Source organism: Hyperolius riggenbachi, chromosome 7 (assembly GCF_040937935.1).
Source record: "Hyperolius riggenbachi isolate aHypRig1 chromosome 7, aHypRig1.pri, whole genome shotgun sequence".
Taxonomy (NCBI): domain Eukaryota; kingdom Metazoa; phylum Chordata; class Amphibia; order Anura; family Hyperoliidae; genus Hyperolius; species Hyperolius riggenbachi.
In genome coordinates this window covers 180,885,896-180,903,472 of record NC_090652.1, presented here as the reverse complement: position 1 = coordinate 180,903,472, position 17,577 = coordinate 180,885,896, and the positions used below count along the sequence as shown (strand labels likewise).

The following is a 17,577-nucleotide window of genomic DNA, read 5'->3' as shown; positions in this document are numbered from 1 at the left end:
ATAGTTACTGAGAAGAGAAGTTGCCTAAGTCACAACAGTGTTCAGTACCTGACCTTTATCAAAATGAATGAGGAATGGATCACGGAGGGCTACTGCACAACCGAAGACTAAGTCAGTCCCCACACACAGCATCTCTGCCTGCAGGCCGCTTGACTGCCTTCTCCACCACCACCAACAGGGTCCAGGACTCTAGGCGGATTCCTGAATTTTTAAGGCCGCTGCTAGCAGCGGCCGCTACACTAATTTTTCTGGTGCGTGTACATGTGCCCATCCCCCTTCGTGATCATTACCTTGCTGCGGTGAAGGGGCTTGCGTATCACAATGAAGCAATGATCGCCGGCTATATGAGTGTCTCGGGTGGGGGTGGCACACCAAAGATAATAAGGTCGTTGTTTCATTGTGGTCAGACCAAATTTGATCAGTTGGACAGTCACTGTTCTGTCATTCAGCTACATCAGCCGGGCGAGCATATGGGCTGAAAAGCCACCATCACCTGCACTCTCGTCATGGTGCGCACCAGTCCAGCACGCCCGTCACTACACAAACGGCTGTTTGCAGTCACTGCATACCTTTCACTGCATCTGTGACTGCACATTATACCTGGCAGTCAGTGCATAACTTGCACTTGAATAGATACACTTTTAAACAATTTAAAAATACAACCATCTAAACCTTAAAACAATTTAATTAAAAATACAACCATCTAAACTTTCAAACAATTTAAAAATACAACCATCTAAACTTTCAAACAATTTAAAAATACAACCATCTATCATTTTAAAAAATTAAAAAAAAAAGGGCAAAAAAACTTGCCCTCCGTCAAACATTCTTGGCAAATGCTTTCGACTTGGTTTGTCTTCCGCTGGCTCATGGGTCCATCTGACCACAGATGCCTGGTCTGCAAAGCACGGTCAGGGCAGCTACAGCATGGGTCTCAGCAGGCTCCCACTTTGGGCCGCAATCCAACCTTCATTCCCCGCGGTGACAATGGCAGACTTGCCCTCCATAACGGATTCCCGTTAAAGGATTTAAAGTTAATTCATTTCAATTAGGGCCGCAAAAGGTCCTCCTGAGTCCTGTATTGTTATTTTTGGTCACTACCTCGGGGCGGGCGTGCATGCCTGCCTGCTGCCCTCCTTGGATATGTAGTGGTAGCCGTTTCTCAGGCTCTACACGGGATTCCATCCCTCATTCCCCGGCCATTACCCGGGGTCACAAATGGCATACTTGCCCGCCTCCATATGATTCTCGTGAAAGGAATGTGGTGTCATCTTTGCCCGCCATAACTGGTTCTCGTTCAAGGATTTAAAGTACAATCATTTCAAATACACAGCAGGGCCTCGAAAGTCCGCCTCCTGTATTGTTATTTTTGGTCACTACCTCGGGGCGGGCGGGCGTGCATGCCTGCCCGCTGCCCTCCTTGGATGTGTAGTGGTAGCCATTGCTCAGGCTTCACACCAGATTCAAACCCCTCATTCCCCGGCCATTACCCGGGGTCACAATGGCAGACTTGCCCGCCTCCACAGGATTCTCATTGTAGCGGTACTGCACAAGTACACAGCAGGTAGAAAATGTAATTTAAAAACAAAACGTAAGCTTTTTAACAATGCCATGGAAAGTTGAGAAGGAAGTCACACATTACCTGACATCACTGAGTGAGGAAGAGCAATCTCGCCATGTTGCGCAGTAGTCCAGCATGGCCGTCACTACACAAACAGCTGTTTGCGGTGCGTTACACAGTGAGTTTGGTGTGTCAGTGTGAAGCAGACCTCTAATTACACTCCCTGATTGATGTATACACATGCAAGATGTTTGAAAGCACGCTAGGCCTGCAATTTAGCATTCAATGTGATTTCTGCCCTTAAAACGCTGTTTTGCGTCACATCCAGATTTTTCCCCGGGACTTTTGGCATGTATCCCACTCCGCCATGCCCCCGTCCAGGTGTTAGACCCCTTGAAACATCTTTTCCATCACTTTTGTGGCCAGCATAATTTTTTCTATTTTTCAAAGTTCGCCTCCCCATTGAAGTCTATTGCGGTTCGCGAACTTTTCCGCGAACCGAACCTTCCGCGGAAAATCGGAGGTTCGCGACATCTCTAATAGGAAGTCCGGCTCTTTTCAATGAATCGATTCATTGAAAAGAGCTGGACTTCCCATCACTACTGTTCAGAATCGATTCAGAATCAGAGGCAGAGCAGCAGGACTGAACTGTAGTGATGGGAGGTCCAGCTCTTTTCAATGAATCAATTCTGAACAGTAGTGATGGGAAGTCTGGCTCCTTTTAATGAATCGATTCATTGAAAAGAGCCGGACTTCCCATCAGTACTGTTCAGAATCGATTCATTGAAAAGAGCCGGACTTCCCATCACTACAGTTCAGTCCTGCTGCTCTGCCTCTGATGACGCGGCTGTGCAGCGAGCTGATGGTGTCAAATATCTGATCGATATCTGCTTAAAATGATTACCAACTCAGTAAAGGACCAGCCTTGAAAGCGTCATAACCAAAATTAGACAGAAGTGGGTGCGTGCTCACTATAAACAGAATATTTATAGGTTAACAGTTTTACCTCTGAAAGAAAAACGCAACACTCAGCTGTTGAATTTTATAAAATTATCTTGTTAAGAAAAATAGATAAAGCATTTATATACAGGAATATACATCTCTCCAGTTGTTGTCAATCATCCAACAAATACATTTTTATCCAAAAATATATTTTCAAAGTTCCTTTAGTTAAACCAGTCCATTTCAATATAGCAAATATTCTGCTGTAGCTTTTATCCTTCATCGATTGTTGTTGTCTCGAGATTGAACAGTGTATAGTACACACAATATAGCTTTATCCTTAAAAATTGATATATGAAGTTCTATTCTTATATAAAGAACTTAAGTAGATATATCTTAATCAATCAAAGCTTGGTAATTGTTTCTTAAGCTTGCATTTGCATTTGAATAGTAAAACTTATAGCATAGAAAAAAGTTATCTAAAACTCAAAAAACTGCTGAAGTTTAAAAAGACAAGTCTTTAACGTTTATATAGACTAATTGTCAAAGAATTCACCAAGAATTATTGCATATTACCTCTCTTGGGTTTCAGAATCACAATGGAAGGTAGTCTCTTGCTAGGTCTCAATCAATCTCAGTAGAGTTTCAGGCTTGATGCTCCAATGTGCTAGCCTGCCAGGCCTTTTTATTGTAATTTTTCCAATATGGCGTCAGGGTAGGGGATTTTACATGAAGTCATGTTCTTTTTATAACATTACCTCACCCTTTATTTTTAGATAGGGATATCTAGATGCCCCTTATGGTTGTAAGTGGTAGTAGCAGGCACAAGAGATGCCCCCTGTGGTTATAATTGATAATGTCCGACACAAGGCTTATGGCCTAACTGTTTAATACAATCTGAAATAAAGTGTATATTATTGATCAGCTTATTAGATATGTGTGAACACTATGTGATTAACATCTTGCGTAATAAGGCAGACTTTAGGGTATATATCTTGACCTTAATGGTTAAAACTTGCTAACCCAACAAACACTGCATAACACGTGAACATTTCTTTAATACTATCTCACTTTTAACCTTGTAGAAATAAACAGCTCACCTCCAACAATAATACTGTAGCTTACACTATCTAATTCTGATTCTATTCATACTCACTAGTCAAATAATCTGCAAACCATTTAACATAGCCACAGTCTGGGCTAGGGGGAAGATCATTTCTCTGCATTAATATGAGATTCTGACAATGGAGCCGCTCTCTCTTCAATCGAAGCTACTCAGCCTCCTTGCAATGGCATAGGGGAGAGCGGCTCCTCCCGCGTGTCTGCGCTGACACCTGCCTCCTCCAATGCCTGTAGAGCAGAAAGTGCGTGGGTCCTTTCTATGCAGCGGCGCCGATGTATAGGCTACATAGCGTGAGTTTGGCCGCCCCAGTCACTGCGTGCGCACCCAACGCTGACCGCCCACCCACCTCGCTCCCTGGTCCCTCCAGCAGTACGTTACTGTGCACATGCACAGTAACAACATACCAGGGGCACAGGGATGTTGCAAAACTGCTGGACGCAGCGACACAGGGAAATTATAGTATAGGATACATTTAAAAAAAATACACACATATACTAATAAAATTAAGGCCTTTCCTCCCCCACTTTCCCTTAGTTAGCCAAATAAAACATTTGCGTATAAAAAAATACATAAATATACATATCTGACTATGGGACATTCTTGGTTTTAAATTTGTGTCAACCTCTGATCTTTGGTTCCATTCCACTAGTTCCTAGCTTTTGGCCTTATCTAGGTCTTGGCCTTAAATTAACATATAATTTATTGCCTTGCCAGCTGTTTATGCAGTGTTGTATGCTGTGTTTGATCTGTGAGTTACATTTCTGTCTAGCCACATGCAGAGTCTCCTACAAGGCTGAGACTCCCATTCAAACACTCCATCATCTCACCTGCATTCAGTCTGTTAATTAAGATGCTGGCAGCCTGTTTGCATATAGCTAGGACAGGAGGTCAATTTTGACCACTGGTAAGTTTTGAGCATCGGAAGTCAAAAGTGCATCTGTAACTCTAAGTGTAAAGAAAATACAACGACCAGACTTAGACCAGAATTGAACCAGAAGGGAACATAAGGAACTGACATAAAACTCTGCTTCTCTGGTTAGTTGCAAAAATGTTTAACCTAGTGTTTACTATCTGCCTGCTCTCCTCAGCCATCCTCAAAACTCTTCACACACTACATCCCCTTGCTGTCAGCAATATGCTGTACATTTCACCATCCCTCCTATCCACTCCTCAGCTCGCCTCTCATGAAATGTTCTCATACTTACAGCCTCACCTTCCGTGTCGCACTACATCTACATATAAGTCTATACTGCAACCTCTGCTCCGCTCTGTCTGCCTTCTCCTTCTCCTTGCTGCTGGGGACATTTCGCCTAACCCTGGACCCCCACTCCCCCTGCTAATAACACTGTTTGCAACAAATCAAATTTCCCTCCCTCTTACTGTAACCTTATTAATATTCCACTCCTTCCCCCTACTCCCCCTCCTATCTCGGCTGCCCTCTGGTATGTCCGCTCAGTTTGCAACAAGCTGCCCTTCATCCATGATCTTTTCATTTCCAATGCTTTCACATTCTTTGGGATTACTGAAACCTGGCTGACCCCTTCTGACACAGTCTCACCTGCCGCCTTCTCCTATGGAGGTTTCCACTTTAGCCACACTCCTAGAAGTGGGAATAAACATGGTGGAGGGGTGGGCATTCTTCTCTCAGACAAATGCTCATTCAAGCCTCTCACTCCTATTTCCTTCTCTCTCCCTGCCATCCTTTGAAGTGCATACAGTCCGACTATACTCTCCCTCGTACCTCCAGATTGCAGTTATTTTCCGCCCTCCAGGCTCTGCTTCTGTTTTCTTAGATCATTTCTCTGCCTGGCTTCTCCAGTTCCTGTCCTCTGACATCCCTACCATCATTATGGGTGATTTCCTATTGACACCAAGAACGCTGTCTCCAACAAACTTCTATCACTCACTTCCTCCTATGGCTTGTCTCAGTGGTCCTCTACCTCAACCCACACTGATGGCCATACGCTTGACCTCGTTTTCACTCGTCTCTGCTCTGTCACTGACTTTACTAATGATCCACTACCACTCTCTGACCTACCTACCTTCTCTCTCTCCTCCTCTTTTCCTACCACCCTGGCACAAGCACCCTCACATATTCACAAAAACTATCGCAATCTAGACATGCAATCTGTCTCTGATGCCCTGGCACCTCTCCTCACACAATCCTTCACTGACCCAGACTCAGCTGCTATACACTACAACAGCTCCATTACAAAAGTCATGGATGACTTCGCCCCCCTCGTCAATGTCCGCCCTCACCGTGTCAGTCGCCAACCCTGGATGACCAAAGACACTAAACAGTTAAAAAGATGTTCTAGAGCAGCGGAAAGGCGTTGGAGGAAAAGTAACACTTCATCTCATATAAAATAGCCTTGAACAACTTCGGAAACGCACTCTCTGTGGCAAAACAGTCCTATTTTTCCTCCCTAATATCCGCCCATTTACACAATCCAAAACGCTTGTTCAGCACCTTCAACTCCGTTCTCCATCCCCCATCTCCTCCTCCTTCATCTTGCTTATCAGCTGAAGAATTTGCAACATACTTCACTGATAAAATTGACAAAATCAGAAGTGAATTCTCCACGCAGCCCTCAAATCCCACCTCCACACCTCTCATTGACTGCTCTCTAACTGCCTTCTCTACACTCTCTGAACATTCTCTCTCCTCTATAACATCCAAAGCTAATCTAACCACTTGTTCTTTGGATCCTATTCCCTCCCATTTCATTCCGCAGCTATCCTCATCTCTCATGCCTGCACTAACATCGCTATTTAACCTTTCCCTCTCGACTGGCATCTTTCTGTTGCCACTCAAAAAGGCCTGTTGTGACACCACTACTTAAAAAACCATCTCTAGATCCTACCACACACGCCAACTACAGCCCAGTCTCACTTCTCCCATTTGCATCCAAACTAATTGAACGCCACATACATGCAGAGTTAAGCCATTATTTATCAGCTAACTCCCTACTTGATCAGTTCCAGTCTGGCTTTCGCTCCAACCACTCCACGGAAATGGCCCTTACCAAAGTGGCCAATGACCTTCTTACAGCTAAATCCAAAGGTCAATTTTCCATACTCATCCTTCTTGATCTGTCATCAGCATTCGATACGGTCGACCACACCTTACTCTTACAAATACTTTCAAATGTAGGAATAAAGGGCCTTGCTCTCACATGGTTATCTTCCTACCTCTCTGGAAGGTCCTTCACAGTCTTCTACTCAGATCAGATCTCTTCTCCTCATGCTTTGTCTGTCGGGGTTCCTCAAGGTTCTGTCCTTGGTCCCCTCCTCTTTTCCATCTACATGCACGGTCTTTGTGACTTAATCAACTCATTCGGGTTTCAATACCACCTGTATGCAGACGATACACAACTTTACCTCTCGGACCCAGACCTTAACTCCCTCCTCAAACGTGTTCCTGACTGCTTGTCTGCTATATCCTCCTTCATGTCCTCTCGCTTCCTAAAACTTAATATGAGTAAAGCAGAACTAATAATTTTTCCACCGTCTCTGGCCACCTCTCTGCCTGAAGTAACTATAAATGTTAATAACACTCCCATAACTTCAATTCCCAAAGCACGGTGCTTGGGGGTAATATTCAACTCTTCTCTCTCTTTTATTCCTCATCTTAACTCCATAACCAGCTCCTGCCATATCCAACTCAAAAATATATCTCGCATCCGTCCCTTTCTCACTCAAGACACAACCAAAATGTTAATACATGCTCTTATAATTTCTCATCTGGACTACTTCAACATACTACTTTGTGGACTATCTTCTAACAAACTGGCCCCGCTCCAGTCGGTACTGAACTTAGCTGCTCGTCTCATGCATCTTTCTTCTCGATCTTCCTCTGCTGACCCTCTCTGTCAAGCTCTTCACTAGCTGCCAATTAATGAGAGGATCCAGTTCAAACTCCTAACCCTAACCTACAAAGCTCTCCACAATCTCTCTCCCCGGTACATATCTTCACTAATTTCCAGATACAAACCCAATCGCAATCTCAGATCTGCACACGATCTTCTGTTGTCCTCCTCTAGAATCACCTCCTCACATTCACGCTTACAAGATTTTGCACGCCCTTCACCCCTTCTCTGGAATCCCCTCCCACAACACATCCGTCACTCGCCAACCTTTGTTACTTTTAAACGCTCTCTAAAAACTCATTTGTTCCGAAAAGCATATGCGCTACCTTAAGCCACTTCCCTTTGTCCTAAGACCAAATTGCACTCCTACTAGGTATCCTAAAACACACTGCCTTTATATATTTTATCGTATACTACCCCTCCTCTTGTTTCCCCCCATTCCCTTTAGATTGTAAGCTCGCAAGGGCAGAGCTCTCTCCCCCTTTTGTGTCTTGGAAATCATTATACATTTTATTCATCATGTTACTTTTATCACTGTCATTACCACTTCTGTATTTTGTATTCTGTATGCTGTATCATTTTTTGTATTTTGTCGCTAATTATGTGTCTTGTATATTAGTGTACACCATTGTCTGTATTATGTACCCCATGTTTGTTTCTTACTTTGTACAGCGCCATGGAATATGTTGGCGCTTTCTAAATCAATAATAATAATAATAATAATACATATATATGTATACATATACATACACCTTAGGGACTGAACTTTTTTTTTTGAAATGTATGTCATGAGGGTATATTATTGTTATTTTTGCAATTATGGGCTTGTAATTAGCGATGGACATAAAACACACCTTTATTTCCAAATAAAATATTGTCACCATACATTGCACTAGGAAAATATTTTAAATGCTGCAATACCCGGGACAAATGGGCAAATAAAATGTGTGGGTTTTATCCACAATAGAATGTTTTGATTTAAAATGATATTGGCTGAAAATTGAGAAATAACGATTTTTTTTCCAATTTTTTCTTATTATTCCCATTAAAATGCATTTAAATAAAATAATTCTTAGCAAAATGTACCACCCAAACAAAGCCTAATTGGTAGTGAAAAAAACAAGCTGTAGATCAGTTCATTGTGATAAGTAGCTATAAGGTTATTGGCACTGATAGGTGAAAATTGTGCTGGTCCAGATGGGGAAAAACCCCTTAGTAGAAAAGTGGTTAAAAATGTTATGATACACATATTCTATTTTATTTTCTAGGGAAGTATGGGTCCTCCGGGTCCTCCTGGAGAACCGGGTGAACCAGGAACTATGGTAAGTAAATTAATTCTACATATTTTATTTAATATCACTGTATGTTTTACTCATATTGGCTGTGGCAGTGGAGTTGTATAGCAATCATCCTATACTGTATTTTCCCACTGCCCCACTTTATTCTTGCAAAACAACTCAAAACAGCATGAGCACTTGCTTTTGCAGTATGCACAGGAGTAAACTTCCCATTAAGGATGGTCAGTGAGAACTAAATGTTTTCGGACTGTAAGATGTACTTTTTCTCCCCCAAAGGTGGGCAGAAAAGTTGCTGCTTTTTAGTTACAGTCCAAATGCAGGGAGTCCTCGACTTACGATCGCCCGCCGTTATGAAACCCGCTTTGTGCCCACCTCTGTTTCCCCTTGCTGGGCTATGTGTGTGGTAATTAGCAGCAGTAGATGCTTCTTTCACTCACCTGAGCTGAGGATGCCCACAGCAAACAGCGACTCCTCTCTCGCTAACTCCTTCTCCCTATTGCTGGCACTTCCCGGTCGCATCATTACGCATTAGGCCTGAAAGATAAATCGAATTTAAATCGAAATCGCGATCACCAAGATCACAATTTTGGAATCGTCAAAGCAGCAAGTATCGCAATGATGTCATTTCAGCATAAGGGAAGTTTGAAGAAGCGGTTTCATACTTCGTCCCCCCCCCCCAGTCCCGTCGAGTGCGGTGAGCAGCATCTGTAGTGTTCGACATACCTTCCGCACAAACACAACACTGTCTGGCCTCTATCGTTGTCTGCCGGCTCATGTGCACGTCATACTTCCTGCTTCCTGTATGTCACAAGACATACAGGAAGTATGCTGTGCATTAGATCCTGCAGGAGAAGTGGATAGACTGGCATCTTTGGACTTGTGCTGGAAGGTATGTCCAGCACTGCCACAGCTTGGGGGACAGAGGGGCCACATAGAGAGACCCAGAGCAGGTACACTGAAAAACAGAGGGGGACACAAAGGGGGCACAAAGAGACACAGAGGGTGCACAGAGAGGCAGGGGACAGAGAGACACAGGGGAACAAAGCTTGATTTGAAGGAAATTGCGAATCGAATCGAAATCGTGATTTCAGACAGAAATCGCTCAATTCAATTTTTCCCTAAAATCGTTCAGGCCTATTACGCATACGACCGACACTAGGGGTAACAGGTCAGTAAGAAAGGAGTAGCTTTTCGCCACGGGCACCCTCGGGTAAGGCGAGTGATACAAGAGGCTGCTGCCACTAATTACCACACACAGTGCAGCCACTGGACACGGAGGTGGACACAAAGCGGAACACAAAGGCAAACACTGGGGGACAGGATGAGGGCACTGGGGGACAGGATGAGGGCACTGGGGGACAGGAGCAGGACACTGGGGGACAGGAGCAGGACACTGGGAGACAGGAGGAGGACACTGGGGGAGGACACTGGGGAACAGAAGGAGGACACTGGGGGACAGGAGCAGTACATTGGGGACAGGAGGACGAATCAAGGATGACAGGAGGAGGACACAAGGATGACAGGAGGAGGACCCTTAGAAAGCAGGAGGAGGAAACAAAGGGTGACAGGAGGAGGACACAATAATTGGGCGGAGAACATCTTCAAGACGCTCCTGGACCATGGACGCACCAGGTTTAGTAAAAATGTTTTCCCTGGTTTTTGCCCTTTATATCTAGGTGTGTATTATATTCCGGAGCTTCTTATAGTCTGAAAAATATGGTATCTGCTTCTCTGCTGTATAACACATATGCACGAATGCAAATTGCATTGCAATTGTATTCTATGCAAGAATATTTGTAAATTAGCTATAGAAAAATAGCTAAAATTTTGGTTGTAGATTTATGGTCCTTAATGTATCAAATCAAATTAGGTGATTGAGATTAAAGATGGGCCGAAGTATTTGCTAGGCGAATACTTTGCAGCGTAGATGGGGTATACACATCGCCTACTCAGGCGAATACATAGTGGATTTGGTCCGCCCCTTATACATCATCATTGGGTTAAACTTTGTCCCCTTACCTCACAGTCAGACATATGGCAGCCACCCACCCCCTTTAAAAACTTAGTTGTGGCAGCCATATCATTCTCTGGCTGCAGTAATAGTGAAAGCAGGGAGAGACTGAGCTGCAGTGCTGCACATTGGGAAAGCGTTAGTTAGGAATATATTCTGTGTCACCACGGCCTTGATAGCTGTTCATACAGCGTCCTGAAAAAGAGTCCTTTTCAGGACTGGTATTGGTATAGGTTGTGTTTGTATAGAGTCCTCATGACTCCTCCTGAGTCCTGAGTGAGAATTAAAGGGCCCTTCTAAGTGCTGCTATAGGTTGTTTTTATACAGACTTCTGACTCCTGAGCATCAAAGGGCATAGGTTGTGTTTGTACAGTGTCCTACTGACTGAGCACCCAGTGTATTCAGTGTGCAGTGTCTATTGAGTTGCACATCACACATGGGCACACACTCCTAGTGACTGAGTCTGTATACAGAATACACCCCAACATTATAAGTGCTATTCTGCTTTTTGAATTTTGATTGTGTCATATATTGCAGACCTCTGCTAAGTGATCTAGTTCCTCCTCACTGGCAGGGTCTTTTTGTTGTATTTTTTAATATTGTAAAAAAAAATGACAGGCAGAGGCAGGCCACACCACAGTGGTCGTCTGATACCTGGTCTTTTTTTTCAACTTTAATTTTTATTAACGAAAAAAGATTTATACATGTACAATTAGATACAGATTTTACATTTGTGGAGATATCAATTTGCAGCCGTGCATTAAAAAAGCTTTAGAGGACCCTATAATAGGGTGACGTATCCAAAATAATGTCCATAGCAAAATAATGCAATCTGTTGCAATTATCTCTCAAGAAAGAGTCCTGGCTGCAGGATAGAAGATCCAGATTGTGGCATGTTCATAATGTAGTATAGAAAAATAAGAATAACATTAAACACAACAAAGAACAACAACAACATGCAGTGTCCGAGTCCAAACATGTAAGCAAGGCATGGGAAATTTCCGAGATGTATACTGACGGTAGAAAGTACCAGCAATACCTGGATGACTATTTTGGTGATTCTAACAGGGTGATCTATTAGGTGGGGACTCCCGCACTCCTGAGTAGGTGATCCACTCAGACCAACGACTCCATGTTCCCAGGAAGTGATCTGGTTTATTGGAGACGGATGAGGTTAAATATTCCATTATATAGGGTTTTTATTTTGGTGATCAGGTTTTCCTTAGAGGGCGGAGGGTTCTTCCATGTTTTCGCCAGTATGGATAGGGCCGCATTACAAACCTGAGCAATAAATGCATTAGCAAATTTAGATAGCTTGGGTAGGTATTTGTGGAAAAGGGCCACCCACGGATCCATCTGAACCTCTCGTCCCAAAACCTCCGATATCAACCCAAAGCACATAACCCAAAATGAGCGGACCATTGGGCAGCTCCACCAGCAATGCAGTTGGTCTGCACTTTGACCGCATCCTCTATAACATAAGTCGGAGGGGATCAAGCCCCAATGAAAGAGTTTAGATGGGGTTCGGTACCAGTCATATAGGATTTTGTATGAGCGTTCTTTGAGAATAATGTTGATAGAGGACTTGGCCATGCTGCTATAAATTGATAGCCATGCTTTGTCATCTAAGGAGCGTTGTAGTCTGTCCTGCCATTTGCTCATAGCCAGGGTAGTATCATCGAGGGTTTGATACCATAGTATTGAGTACATTTCGGAGATAAGGCCTTTCTTTATCAACCTGTTGAGGAACTCTTTTTTAATTCCCTGAAGGTCAGTTCTCAGTACCTTTCTTGCTAAAGTTTGTATATTGCCCCTTAGCTGGAGATATCGGAAGATTTCGGACGGAGGCAGGGAGTATTTATTAGAAAGGTCCCCCCAGGAGAGTATCTGGCCCTCTAACATTATGTCTCTGAGACATGTAATGCCCTTTGCGGTCCATTTTGACCAGATTTTTAGGTCTAGGCCTGATGGGAAATCTTTGTTGCTAAAGATTGAGGCTAGCTGAGAGCTATTATTTTTAAGACCCAGCGATTTAGCTATGCCTTTCCATATAGTTAAGGATGTTTGAATTATATATGATTGGCATGGGTAGGGGATATTAGGTCGGGCCGTCCAAATAAGGTTGGAAATAGGAAAGGGTCGAACCTGAGATGCTTCAAGATCTACCCACCTGGTGACTCCCTCAGGGGTTGCCCATTGGATGATCTGGGCTAGTCTGGAATCTCTATAGTAATGTAAAAGTTTAGGGGCGCCAAACCCACCCTGTAATTTACTTCTAGCTAAGTATTGATATCTTATCCTAGGAGGTCGGTTCCCCCAGACGAACCTTGTTATGTGTGACTGAAGTTTCCGGATGTCTTTTATAACCACTGCTATGGGTAGGGCCCTAAATAAGTACAGAAGTTTGGGTAAGATGGTCATCTTCACAGCTGCGATTCGCCCCATGAGTGATATGCCATATTGTGACCACTCATTTAATAGTCCATGGAGAGTGTGTAACATAGGGGGATAGTTTGCTCTATAGAGGGACTCCTTGTCCGGGGTCAGAAGAATACCCAAGTACTTGAGGGCTCTTTCTCTAAATTTAAAGCCAAAGGAGGAAGAGAGTGCTTCTGGGTTTCAGACAAGCCTATTGCCATAGCTTCTGATTTGGTTTTATTTATTTTGAAGCCCGATATTTTGCTAAAGCTATCAAGCATGTTAAAGAGGTTAGGGAGTGAAACCTGCGGATTAGAAAGTGTGTATATGGTGTCATCCGCAAAGAGGGCGATTTTGTAGGCCGACCCACCTATATCTATCTCGGAGATGTCCGGGCTATTTCTGACTTGGATGGCAAGAGGTTCGATGCAAAGTGCAAACAACAGGGGGGAGAGGGGGGCACCCCTGTCTCGTCCCATTGAGTATAGGGAAGCTTTGCGACGTGAGCCCCATGTTACTCACGGTCGCTGTCGGTCCCATGTACATGCTTCTAACTATATTCATGAAGCCAGGCGGTAATCCGAATCTTTGCATCACCAGCCTCATATATCTCCAGTCGACCCTGCCGAATGCCTTCTCCGCGTCCAAAGAGAGGAGCAGAGAAGGCGTCCGACAGGCCCGCATGACCTCCATAACCCCCAGTGTCCTACGAACGTTATCCGTGGTCTGGCGTCCAGAAATGAATCCCGTCTGGTCTGGGTGGATGACGGTGTATAAGCATTTGTTAAGTCTAGTGGAGAAAACTTTCGCTATTAGCTTTAAGTCGGTGTTGATTAGGGAGATCGGACGATAGTTTTTGACTCCCCCCGGGTCTCTGCCCGGTTTGGGTAACACTACTATAGTTGCTCTAAGCATGACCGGGGGTAGTTCCTCTTCACCCAGCATCAGACGGTTCATGAGGACTGCTAATTCTGGTGCCAGTAGTTCCTTGTGGACCTTATAATACTGTGGGGAGTAGCCGTCAGGGCCCGGGGCTTTAGAGGGCTTAAGAGTTTTAATGGCTTCCACCACCTCCTCAGATGTCACTGGGGCGTTTAAGTAAACCGACTGAGAGGGGTCCAGTCTGGGTATAGGAATACTAGAGAGGTATTCCGATATTGCCGTAATGGGGGTCTGGCACTTATCTGTGGTGGTCCCGTTGTATAAGTCACTATAATATTTGGCAAATTGCTGCAGTATTAATCGGGGATCATGGATCATCTGGCCCTTGGCGTCTCGGATTGGGTTAAGTCTGTTAAGAGCTAGCCTCTGCGATAGTTTTCTAGCTAGCATCATGTCAGGCTTATTGCCTTTTTCATAGAACCTTTGGTTAGTTAACCGTAGTGAGTGGTCTGCTTTGGAATAGAGCAGGTTGCATAGTTCTTGTCTTAGTGCCTGAAGCTGACTAAAAATGGTCGGGTCATTGCCAGTTGCATGAGCAAGTTCCAGCCTCCTGATTTCGTTCATCAGTGAGGTGGACTTTGCCTTGGCTTGCCTCTTCAGTCTAGCTGCTATCTGGATCAGTTTACCTCTTATGGTAACTTTATGGGCTGCTCATCTTATTGCCTGTGTCGTATCCGTAGGGGCGTTCAGTAAGAAAAATTGCTTTATCTCCTCTAATATTGTGCAGGCTGTTTCAGTGTCCACTAGTAGTGAGTCATTTAGTCTCCAGCTGGGGGGCTATTGCTGCATAAGGAGTTTAGGTTAGCAACAACTGGGGCATGATCCAACCAAGAAATCTCAAGAATCTCAGACTTATCCAAGTTGCTTAAAGGAGTACTATTGAAGTTTATCAATTTCTGACAACAGCATGAATCCATATGTTAACAGCCAGAGTGAATAAAGCATGTGTTTTTGCTGTTCAGTATTTTTTTTTCCTCCCCACATACCTTATGCTATAATACCTGCAGACAGTAACTGAGGTGGACACAGGAATAGTCCATCTCTGTAGGTAACGACACTGTGGTAAAAAAAATAGTGGAGTGTTCTATTTGTTTACTCCCCCCAACTGTCTGTGCTTTCTCTCACACCTGACCACTGTAGCAAGTTATTCAGAGAGAGAGAGAGAGAAAGAGAGAGAGAGAACCTATCTCTCTCATAATCTGCTTTGCCAGTAGTTTGTGAAAGGAGCAAGAGTTTCTTTCCCTTCTTTTGCGTCTTCTGAACTCTTGCTTGTCATTGGTGGTTTGCTGTTGCTATGCAACGCAAATGAGTGAGCCAAAGGAGGGCGGGAGAGTTCTGTTATGTCTCTTTCTGCTCTTTGAACAATTCCCAGCACATGTAAAAGTAGTGTTGTGTCTGTTCAGAGTGTTTCACAGGAGAAGACAGCAAATGTAAACAGCACTGTACTGCTATAATGTAAGTTTTATAATGGTTATACTCACATACACACACACACACACACACACACACACACACACACACACACACACACACACACACACACACACACACACACACACACACACACACACACACACACACACACACACACACACACACACACACACACACACACACACACACACACACACACACATATATATGTATGTATATATATATATATGTGTATATATATATATATATATATATATATATATGTGTATGTGTGTGTGTATGTGAGTATAACCATTATAAAACTTACATTATAGCAGTACAGTGTATATATATATATATATATATATATATATATATATATATATATATATATATATACACACACACACTGTGTGTGTGTATATGATATATGTGTGTATGTGTGTGTGTTTATGTACTAGTATCCTTGGCCCATTTAAAAACGGGATCTAGGTCTGCCACAGTCACACCGCCTGCAGCGCGCGCGTGCACGCCTCCCAACACGCGTACACACAACTTCCGCACAAATAGCCCCCCTGTCCCCATCTTCCTTCTGTCCCAACACATGCGCAGTAGCGCAAAACCACAGACACACAGAAAGGAGGAGGATGACGCAGTGACACAGGTTTTATTGGAAATAATTTATATGTAAGCAAATTTAATATATTCATATTTTTTGGTCTCTATGGGCTAGATTCACTAAAGGGTGTTAAGAGTTAGCACGCCAGGAAAAAGCCCTTGCGTGCATGAATACACATGCAAAAGTTTGCGCGTGCAAACTTTAAGGTAATGCACGCAAGACGTTGCACCGGGACGCAAGAAACGTCGCACCTTCATGTTTTGCGCGCACCACGCTGCGCTAAACTTTGTGCACGAACATTAATAGCTTTGGACGTACAAACTACTTAGCACCCTAACTTGCACATATGTGGCGCATGTGAGTTTAGTGTGTGGTTAGCTTGATTCAAGGGTGTGTGTGAGCGGTTGAAAGGATTTTGCGGGTGAGATGCAGTTTTACAACTGGCAGAGTGTGTATACATTATCCAAGTGTGCACCACCGGTCTTTTCCTTATAAATTTATAAATTTATATATATATATATATATATATATATATATATATATATATATATATACATACACACACAGTGGCTTGCAAAAGTATTCGGCCCCTTTGACGGTTTCCACGTGAAAGACCAATACAGAGTGGTGCACACGTGAGAAGTGGAACGAAAATCATAGATGATTCCAAACATTTTTTTACATATCAATAACTGCAAAGTGGGGTGTGCGTAATTATTCAGCCCCCTGAGTCAATACTTTGTAGAGCCACCTTTTGCTGCAATTACAACTGCCAGTCTTTTAGGGTATGTCTCTACCAGCTTTGCACATCTAGAGACTGAAATCCTTGCCCATTCTTCTTTGCAAAACAGCTCCAGCTCAGTCAGATTAGATGGACAGCATTTGTGAACAGCAGTTTTCAGATCTTGCCACAGATTCTCGATTGGATTTAGATCTGGACTTTGACTGGGCCATTCTAACACATAGATATGTTTTGTTTTAAACCATTTCATTGTTGCCCTGGCTTTGTTTAGGGTCATTGTCCTGCTGGAAGGTGAACCTCCGCCCCAGTCTCAAGTCTTTTGCAGTCTCCAAGAGGTTTTCTTCCAAGTTTGCCCTGTTTTTGGCTCCATCCATCTTCCCATCAACTCTGACCAGCTTCCCTGCTGAAGAGATGCACCCCCCAAGCATGATGCTGTCACCACCATTTTTGACAGTGGGGATGGTGTGTTCAGACTCAGAGTGATGTGCAGTGATAGTTTTCCGCCACACATAGCATTTTGCATTTTGGCCAAAAAGTTCCATTTTGGTCTCATCTGACCAGAGCACCTTCTTCCACATGGTTGCCGTGTCCCCCACATGGCTTGTGGCAAACTGCAAACGGGACTTCTTATGCTTTCTG

General features: G+C 43.6%; 1 protein-coding gene across 1 annotated transcript in view; it reads left to right on the top strand.

Annotated features, from left to right (window-relative positions):
- The window catches only part of COL5A2 (collagen type V alpha 2 chain), a 1,703,177-nt gene that overhangs the window by 361,660 nt on the left and 1,323,940 nt on the right, over positions 1–17,577 (top strand). Inside the window, exon 8 of the mRNA XM_068247348.1 lies at positions 8,764–8,817. Coding sequence (XP_068103449.1) covers positions 8,764–8,817 — 54 coding nt within the window. The remainder of the gene's footprint in view (positions 1–8,763; positions 8,818–17,577) is intronic.